General features: G+C 33.5%; 1 protein-coding gene across 11 annotated transcripts in view; it reads left to right on the forward strand.

The window, feature by feature from the left end:
* Positions 1-9,705, forward strand: part of LOC117328766 (leucine-rich repeat-containing protein 74B-like) — a 29,222-nt gene extending 19,517 nt beyond the window's left edge. For 4 of the 11 annotated variants that reach the window (XM_033886295.1, XM_033886294.1, XM_033886297.1 and 1 more), the window contains exons 7-14: positions 1,577-1,655; positions 2,667-2,752; positions 3,027-3,221; positions 4,003-4,098; positions 4,991-5,251; positions 6,039-6,124; positions 6,853-6,912; positions 9,285-9,705. In XM_033886295.1, the coding sequence (XP_033742186.1) occupies positions 1,577-1,655; positions 2,667-2,752; positions 3,027-3,221; positions 4,003-4,098; positions 4,991-5,251; positions 6,039-6,124; positions 6,853-6,912; positions 9,285-9,462 (1,041 nt within the window). In that variant the 3' untranslated portion in view covers positions 9,463-9,705. Of the gene's footprint in view, positions 1-1,576; positions 1,656-2,666; positions 2,753-3,026; positions 3,222-4,002; positions 4,099-4,990; positions 5,252-5,659; positions 5,761-5,785; positions 5,988-6,038; positions 6,125-6,852; positions 6,913-8,678; positions 8,743-9,284 lie in introns of those variants that run through there. The other 7 variants (XM_033886299.1, XM_033886300.1, XM_033886302.1 and 4 more) reach the window with 7 other exon arrangements.
* The last annotated feature ends 417 nt before the right edge of the window (positions 9,706-10,122 follow it).

Below are 10,122 nucleotides of genomic sequence, written 5' to 3' on the forward strand. Positions count from 1 at the left end.
ATCTAATCGGGATTCAAATGTTTTGACTATTAGTGATGTAACCAAGGCATCTGGAAGAAAGTTCCAGTGATTGACATTCTGCTCGCTAAACAAATATTTCCTCACGTTTAGTCTGCTTTTCCGTTTTACTAATATCATGGTATCATGGTTCTTTTGTTGGTATTTAAGAATCCCTCTGTGATAACTTGACCATATCCTCCGTGTGCTAATTCATATACTTGGATCATATCTCCTGTATGTCTTCTATGTTTTTGTGTAGGCAATTTCAGATCTCTCTGTTTGTTTTGTTAGCTTATTCCTCGTATGTGTTTCGTTGCTCTTCTTTGGACGTTTTCTAATTCATTTATAATATTCTGCAAATATGGGTTCCAAATACAAGCCCCATATTCTAAATGAGGCCTTACAAGTGTTTTACATAGAAGACAGAAGGTCGTAGTATCCATATATGTGTAGGTTCTTCGGATGATCCCCATTATTCTATTTGCCTTGATGACAATATCATAAATATGTTCATTGAAGTTAACGTTGCTATCAGTTATAATTCCAAGTATAGTCGCAGCTCTGTTTTTCACTTGTCTGTAAGGGATTTTAAAAGCCATTGGTTTGACCTTGTTTGGAGTTGATCTAGATCATTCTGATAATTATTTTCCATTAAATATTTTAGTATCATCAGTAAATGAATATGTGGTTTCATTAACATTTCCTAGGAGGTCATTGATATATATATATCTGTATAAGAGTGTCGGTCATAAAACACTTCCTTGGGGAATCCCACTTGTAGCCTTCATCTATTTGGACATTTTACCGATACTACCTAAGGATGAAAATTGTCATAAAATTTGTATTTGTTCTAATACTGATGCGGAATTAGCCATCTTATGATGAGCTTTTCAAAATATTTCTGATGATAATAATTATCATGTTTCTATAATAAATTGCCATCTTGTATAAGATTGCCTTTTCAATTCAATCATTGGTTTTAGTTTTATGTGGAGCACGCGTAAATTATTTTGATTTGCTGGTGAGTCTTAGATGTGGAACTGTATCAAATGTTTTGATGAAATCTAGGTATAATGTTTCGATTGATCCTCCATTTTCATTAGCTGCAAAACAGTCGACTTTTCTTTTACGAATCCATATTGATGTTTACTTAGGAGATTATTGTTTTCCAGATGAGCCATTGCTCCTGTCCTAACAATATTTTCCATTTTCTTTTTTACATATAACGAAGTTAAATTAACTGGTCTATAATTCGCTGGCATTTTCTGCCCCCCCCCCCCCCCCCCCTTCTTGTGGATCGCAGTAACCCGACTTTCCTTCCGACTTTCTGGAAGTTCTTCTATCTGCAATAAACATTTAAGTATTTCGCACAAAGGAACGTTTATAATATCCGTTGTTTATTTTACTTATTTGTGTCGTTTAGAAAAACATCACAACAAACACATGCATGGTATGTTTTACCTGTCCGATATTTCAGACAATTTATTTTATTAGTCATTAAACATGTTTAAAAAAAGATGATGATTGAATTCATTAATGGATGTCAATAATAAGTTCTATTTTGTTTTCATTTTAGAAAAACGAGAGTATTGGTGATATGATTCTATCACAAAACAAGTTTGGAGAGAGCGCCATCTTGATCGGGCATGCAATAAGTGAGTTGATCATTTAAAACTACAGTGACACTATCTGTTGGTATATTACATCTAAAGTTACAACCATACCAGTTATTATCTACCGGATACAAAACGGGATTGTAAAAAACTGTCGAATACAGAAAATGTAAGGAAGAATTCGTTAAGAAAGGCGTACAAAAGTATCTTTGTCAAACACTCAGATTTAGTACAGACAGAATACAATGTAAGTAGAGCTGCTGCCAGGATTTCATGTTTTCCTGCCGATGTTGCCTTTCTGTTTGCATTTAGTCGCGGTTCAGAACTCCTACACGTCGTAGATAACGCGTGTGCGTCACATTGTGTAAGATAACGGAATTGAATCTTTATTTACTTAAAATCCTTCACACTTTTGGTATTAACATCGAGAAAACAACTTTCAATAAACAACAGAGAATATCAACACAACAACGGAACCGTGATAAAACGAGGGCCAGTATGAACATAAATGTTGATTTGCATGAAGGCCTCTAAACTGTACATGGGTACTAGGATCAGATGTTCAGCAAGAGTAAGCGTCTTCTGCATCGACGATGCCAGAAGCAAATGTAAATGACCCCCATATCAATGGTTTGATCCAGTGGTACTCTCTTGTCTGAACAATTTTGTTACTTAGAGATATCAATTGTCTAATGAACATGCCTTCTCTTAACTTTAGAGCATCGAAAAGTACTGAGGCCATAAACCTTCTTAACACATAAGTAATACTGTTGTATGTCATATTAAAAACACGTTACGTTCAATTAATTATAAATTAAGATATAGTTAGCCGTTTACAAGTTATGTTCATCAATTATAACCAATTATATTCCATGCATTATATTATTAATGTAATCAGTAGATATATGTTATCTTTAAACAAAATACAACATTTAAAATAACACACTATGTCTGAATTAAACGATTTTAAATAACTGCATCTTTTAGATTCAAATCAATCACTTCCTGTCTTTTTTTAAATGTCAAAATTGCTTTTATTTCCACAATTTACAGAAGAAAACGAGATTATGCTCAGTCTCGATCTGAGTTGGAACCACATACGAGGATACGGTGCAATAGGAGTTGCTCAGGGACTGGAGGTGAGTCGTTTTATAGTGTGGAGGTCAGACAGGTAGACGTAAACATAATGCTATTTACATAATCCGTTATAAAGGATACGAAATAGGGTGCTTATTGGCTGATATTAGATATGATTCAATATTGTATTGATAACGTCATAATCACTTTGACGTCACACTGCCCTGATGCAAATTTCTTGTGATCAAGATGAATATAATAGAATTCCGAATTTTTGCAATCAAGTTTCATATCTAATATAAAACAATAACACCATACACTTTTTTTTGCTTTTAGAAAAACGTGAAGTTGACGACGGTTAACTTAGCATGGAATGGTTTTGGTTTCGAGGGTTGTATTGCCATATCTCGTGTGCTAGAGAACAACTCAAGTTTGATGAGCATTGATCTGGCGAATAATCGTGTACACCCACCCGCTTTGTTTGAACTCATAAAAGGACTGGAGAAAAACAAGACACTGGCATCCTTAAGGGTAGGTTTCATGTTATAATATTGTTATATAATATGGAAAAGTGGATCATTTGAGTCAATGCTGTATTTATATTTTCTAAAGTCTGAAAAATAATCGATTTCCATTTATCATTCCACAGTTATTGTAGCATTGTTTAGTAATTATTTAGTACGATGAAATAAAAAGAACACCAAATGTATTCCGGCACTTGAAATAAACAAGATGAGCAATATAATAACAGAACAGCATATGGTTTGTATTTGTACAATAGAAACAGCACATGGTTTGTATTAGTACAAATAAAAAACAGCACATGGCTTGTACTTGTATAAAAACAAAACAGCATATGGCTTGTACTTGTATAAAAACAAAACAGCATATGGCCTTTATTTGTACAATTACAAAACAACATATGACCTGTTTTAATTTTCTGAAAAAAACGAAACCGCATTTGGCCGGTTTTTGTACAAAAAACAAAATAGTAGTATATGCCCTATATTTATGCAAAAAAAAAAAAAAAAAAAAACATATGGCCTGTATTTGTACAAAAGTAAAACAGTATTTTTTATTTGTACAAAAACAAAACAAAATATGGCCTTTATTTGTACAAAAACGGTATGTGACTATCTGATGTTATATGATTAATTGTATTTTCCTTACAGTTCGTTATATTCACACACAGGATAAAAAACCATATGCTACATGTATTATTTGTAATATATCTTCTTAAGATTTGATAAAAATCTTAATGATATTTGTATAGATTATACAATCAACCTATCATAAAATTCTCTGTTTACAGTTAGCACACAATCCCATTACCGCACCAATGACGTCAATTTTACTCAATCGAATACAGTATGCCAAGGAGAGCAACCTGAAAGAACTGGATATCGAGGTAGGTAAAAAGGAGATAACCCTAAAAACAATAGATATCGAGGTAGGTAAAAAGGAGATAACCCTAAAAACAATAGATATCGAGGTAGGTAAGTAGGAGATAAACCTAAAACAATAGATATCGAGGTAGGTCAGAAGGAGATAAACCTAAAAACAATAGATATCGAGGTAGGTAAGTAGGAGATAAACCTAAAACAATAGATATCGAGGTAGGTCAGAAGGAGATAAACCTAAAAACAATAGATATCGAGGTAGGTAAGAAGGAGATAATCCTAAAAAGACTGGATACCGAGGTAAGTAACAAAGAGAGCAATCTTAATTACCTTAATATCGAGGTAACAAGAAGCTCAACCATAAGAACTGGATATGGAGGTAGGTAACAAGGAGCGCAACCATAAGAACTGGATATGGAGGTAGGTAACAAGGGGCGCAACCATAAGAACTGGATAAGGAGGTAGGTAACAAGGGGCGCAACCATAAGAACTGGATATGGAGGTAGGTAACAAGGGGCGCAACCATAAGAACTGGATATGGAGGTAGGTAACTTGCTTTGATAACTTTTTATAGAACTGAGTTATTAGTCCTTCAGACAATGAAACATTTTGACTGGTAATGAGTAGGAACTAGAGTGCATTGAACATGCATTTGGATGCACGTGTTTCTCAAATTTCTTTGTAATTGCGCGTATTGCGGTATTTTGTAACGTGCGTGTGTGAACGTATATGTCTGTCATTGTACATGTGTGTGTGTCAACATGTGAGAGTGCGTGTGAATACGTGCCCTTTCTTGTAGTATTGTTTTGGAACTGTAATTATGTGAAGCTCTGTATTACTGTAACACTTTCGAGCCAGTAAAAGGGCATACAATACTATTTCACTTCTTAATGTCTGTAGGGAGTGGTTGTCGACAAAGACTTCCAGCCAATACTCGAGGAAATCCAGAAGAGCAGGATGTTTATAGTACGGTACGACATGGCACTACCTCTAAACAAGGCCAAGGTCTTCAAGGCAGACCCTAAAAACATTTTCAACATTGACCCAGTCAGGATTTTGTTCTTCATGAAGGAACACCTTCGTACCATCGACCTTTTCCTGAAGATAGACAAGGACTCAGATAATTCACTGACAAGAGAGGAGATGCAATTTGCTTTTGAGGTGTGTTGATGGTCCATCAGGGTACAATTAAAGAATTATTTATTATTAAATTAAAACAAATATGTACATGTATGTGTTAATTACGTGTGTCCCTAGTTGGATCCAATATACTGAAGACTGAACATCACAACCATATGTATATTATACACAGAAAAAATATTTAGAATTAAAAAGATCGAATTACGCAATAAGATATGTTTTCAAAATTTTATCACTTTAATATTATATTTATAAACCGCTTAGTATCTTGCTCAACTTCAATCAAAATGTAATCTAAACCCTTGACAAGTTTAGCGCTACGTTTAGTCCTAAATATTTCAGTAGTTGGAAGGTTGTCCTTCATTATAACTGTTTATATTTCGGTAGTTGGAGTGTTACCCATTATTATAACTGTTTATATTTTTGTAGTTGGAAGGCTACCCATTATTGTAACTGTTTATGTTTCGGTAGTTGGAATGTTAACCATTATTGTAACTGTTTATATTTCGGTAGTTGGAATGTTAACCATTATTATAACTGTTTATATTTCGGTAGTTGGAAGGCTACCCCATCAGTAGTGCGGCGTTAGACTCTGTGATGGGTTACCTAGACACTATTATAACTGTTTATATTTCGGTAGTTGGAAGGCTACCCCATCAGTAGTGCGGCGTTAGACTCTGTGATGGGTTACCTAGACACATTATTATAACTGGTTATATTTCGGTAGTTGGAAGGCTACCCCATCAGTAGTGCGGCGTTAGACTCTGTGATGGGTTACACACTATTATAACTGTTTATATTTCGGTAGTTGGAAGGCTACCCCATCAGTAGTGCGGCGTTAGACTCTGTGATGGGTTACCTAGACACTAACAAGGACGGCACTGTAGATCTGCTGTAAGTATCATACACTCGGGTACACAGTTAAACAAATAATAACACGTGTGAATTAAAACAGTAGTTTATCCTATAACGTTTAATACTCAACTTCTTTAACTTTGCCCGAATAACATTTTGGTGTGGTTCTTATCCTACTGATAAATTAGAATATTTACTAAAACTTGTAAATACGATCATTTTGAATGTGATATTCTGTCTGTCGCACATGTGTATTGTGAATCTGTACTAATAAAGAAAAGTCGCTATCATATTCAGGAATAAAAAGCGTAGTAATAGATAACATGCTCTATGGCATATGTATAACATATATTACTAGAAATTGTACATATATAATAATTAAATGTATATATTAAGTAGCTGCGTGATAACATTGATCCAATTCAGCAAGAAGGTAGAGAAGATATCAGTTTAATATACATTACGATGTCTGTTGCTTAATTACAGTATGATACAATATGATTGGTGTTGATAACATCTTGTTTAAATTATAAGTGCTAATTAACACCTTGATGGGTTTATATCTGGGTGTTGTTTTTTATCCAAAAATTGACTTAGCCAGTACGGGGGAGTAACTCTCAGATATCAATAATCTTTCTATATCTTTTCTTTATTTGTACATATTGTTTTTATTTTCTTTCTATGAAATTATCCACTAACGATGGAATAACAACGTAAACGACAATTCTGTATTAAAATGTACTAACATATTAATCACACCTGTATAGGATTGATAGGTTACAAACTGGTGTGAGGAGGATGGAGCGACTGTACCCTGGTACATACAGGTAAAGGAATATATGTATGCATGTTAGGCTCTTAGTCAAGCTATGCTTTTTTGTTCTTTTGATGTACGTGTTTTGTTGTCTGAGCCAGCTTCTACATTGTTTCCGTAGATAGTATATAATATATATATATATACATCTGTATGATGCCAGCCGTCTGTTTAAATGTTCACCAAACAGAAAATTGTACAAGACACACAAGATAAGACAAGAGTATCTTTAAAAACAAGTTCAGAGTTAGATTTAGTAGAGCCTACATCTATTGAACCATACCTTGTACATTTTAGCTGTTTCGTCCTTTAAAGGTTCGTCAGTGGACCAAAAACGCGAAGCAGACCGAAAGGAATGCTTAACTCTTGATCGTGTGGTGAAAAGAGTAATATTCACTGCATCATATTTGCATTTTATAAATAACAATATTGAAACGATGAAGAATTAATTTTGAAATAAATCACAGCATTTTAATACAATCTGCACAAATTGCCTTTATAAATAAATCATTATCTATGTTTCTTAAATGAATGTTAGTAAAGGGTTAATAATTATATACAGTAAGTGTAATTTACGAATCTTGAAATAGTCTACATTTGCGAAGGATGAAGCCTTCATTATCAATAAACTATAAATACAATTATTTCTATATTTACCATTGGTCTGGCTCACTATGATTTACATTTCTTATCAATGACCCTCACAATATCAAACGTTGTCTAGTTATGCTCATGCTATTCTGAGGTTTGCGATAATCTATCTTTATTGATGAAGGTTGTTGATATACAATATAAGCAAGTGAAGCATTCTGTAACATTTCCATGTAAGAGGCTGGCACCATATATATTGTTCCTGTGTATATAAAAGACGTGCGATATTTTACAATGGATATTGCTGAACTTTGCGATAATCTACATATTATGCCATAGATGCGATATTCTACGTTTTGTACATGCCATGCTTGCGATATTCTAAATTTCTATATCTCATGTTTGAGATAATTTTTATATACCAGGTTTGCGATAGTCTACATTTTCATATGACATGCTGGTATTATTTTATATTTTTTATATGCCGTGCTTGCGATATTCTTCATTTTTATATGCAATGGCCATTCTAGCGATATATTTCACACCAACTTTAAAAACAGTAAAGAACAATGATCCCTATATAGAATCCTTTAAAATATCGCCTTAAATAAAAGGAGCCATAATTAAGATTTTTGTTTAAACTTCATTTATTTGTAGGAGTATCTCGTTACACTATCTTTTCCAAAATACCTATTAAAGTGATTAAGAAAGTAAATCTTATCAATTGTTATGTTTTACGATGAAAAAAAGCAAATTTTGCTTGCATTTCCGTGCTTCGTAGAATATAGTATATATACATAATATATAATATCAGACAGACCCGTAAATATTTAAGAACAATTATGTGAGAGTCAGTCAGTTAACGTACTTGTTTGTTTGAAATAATCATGTCGCATCAGACCAGGCGCCCTACATTGATTAGCTATTGTGCAACTATTGTACAACTATTGTACATCTATTGTACAACTATTGTACAACTATTGTACAGATATTGCACAGTTATTGTACAGCTATTGTACAGCTATTGTACAGTTATTGTACAAGTATTGTACAGATATTGTACAGATATTGTGCAGCTATTGTACAACTATTGTACAGTTATTGTACAGCTTTTGTACAGCTATTATTCATCAGGTTGTTTAACGTGTAACATGCATGCCGCCTGAAAAGGTTTTTCTTCTTTCATAGTCTTCAACAGATGGCTGCTGCAGTGTCGAGCCCTAGTTAACTAAATGTACAGTAGTAAATCTGGGTAAATTTGTCTGTTGATTGGAGTGTTAACATCTAATAATCACAATTTAATTCAAATCACGCTAAATACACGTTTGTACGTGGCTTGGGACAAGGATATTGACTGGTAAATATTTGAAACAACTCTATTTGTCTGCTGAGGGGTTTTGAGGTATGACAAAGCGTCATTCCATTTATTGCGTCCTGTCTTTCAAACGAAACTAATATTTTGTAATATTAACTGTTTTCAGCAAATGTCTTTTTTATGTTTGTCTCCGTCTGATATCTATGTGAGCCCGCTGTGTACAATATTTAGTACGTAACTTATATACGGTCATTGAATTGATATGTTGACTATCTCAGGAATTTATATCAAATAAGGTAACGTACTGAAAAAGTTTACACGTGATGATGATCCACTGCTTACATTTAAATAACAAAGATATGCCTTAAATTTGTTTAGAGAACAAACGTCGTTGACATGAGATATTTTGCTAGACGTTGATGAAGTGTAACATCAATGTTCTGTGATTATTGATAGTGTGTTCACTATTTTATTTTCAGAGAGTTTATTGAAGGTGAACGTAGACTAAAACGAAAGATCATCAAGGAACGAGAAGAAGCTCGAGCTGATGCCCTCCGCGATCCTAATACAAAAATCAAAGGGGACAAAAAACAGTTTTCACAAGCATTTGGAACCCCTAAAGAGGTACGGAGTCCCCTTCTAAAGAAGGCTGGATGACGTGCACTAGCGGATAATAAATTTAAGAGAAAGTTGTAATTAATACGTAATATTACTAGTGCTATATGGATATCTCTGAACGTTTATCTTCACTGATGTGATTATCAGACACATGAAGAAGTTATTCAAGACTAAGATTTATAATAATTAATCAGATATAATGTAAATAATACAGTTTCAAAATATTATCATTGTCAACCTGTCTGGTTTGCTATAAAAATAAATATACATTTTGTCAGTTTATTTCTTGACTTTATATTCTGCCTAGCTATGGAATTTGAGTTTACTACATCTTGTCTGTTTTTATTTCATGTAAAGCATGAATGGCTGAATACATTTGTCCTAACCTTGGAAATATTTAACATGATTGGCTGTTCCCCTGAGGGTCTACCACTGGATTGAAACCCTATATGTAATATACCAATGTTTGAGTAGATGTATGGGTGCTGCTCAATGAACTGAAATATAAATATTGATAACATGACTTAAAATGTTCATTAATCAGTACGTTGTACTTTTCCACGCTAATTCGTAAACTTTCTCTTTTGTTCGATTCTATAGTTGTCTAACTATACGTATTATTATTTGCCAGGATAACAATTTAGCCAACAACCTTAACTCTAACCTTTTTCGTGATCTGTGATAGATGTATTTGTTATG

The sequence above is a fragment of the Pecten maximus genome, chromosome 6 (assembly GCF_902652985.1).
Source record: "Pecten maximus chromosome 6, xPecMax1.1, whole genome shotgun sequence".
Taxonomy (NCBI): Eukaryota; Metazoa; Mollusca; class Bivalvia; order Pectinida; family Pectinidae; genus Pecten; species Pecten maximus.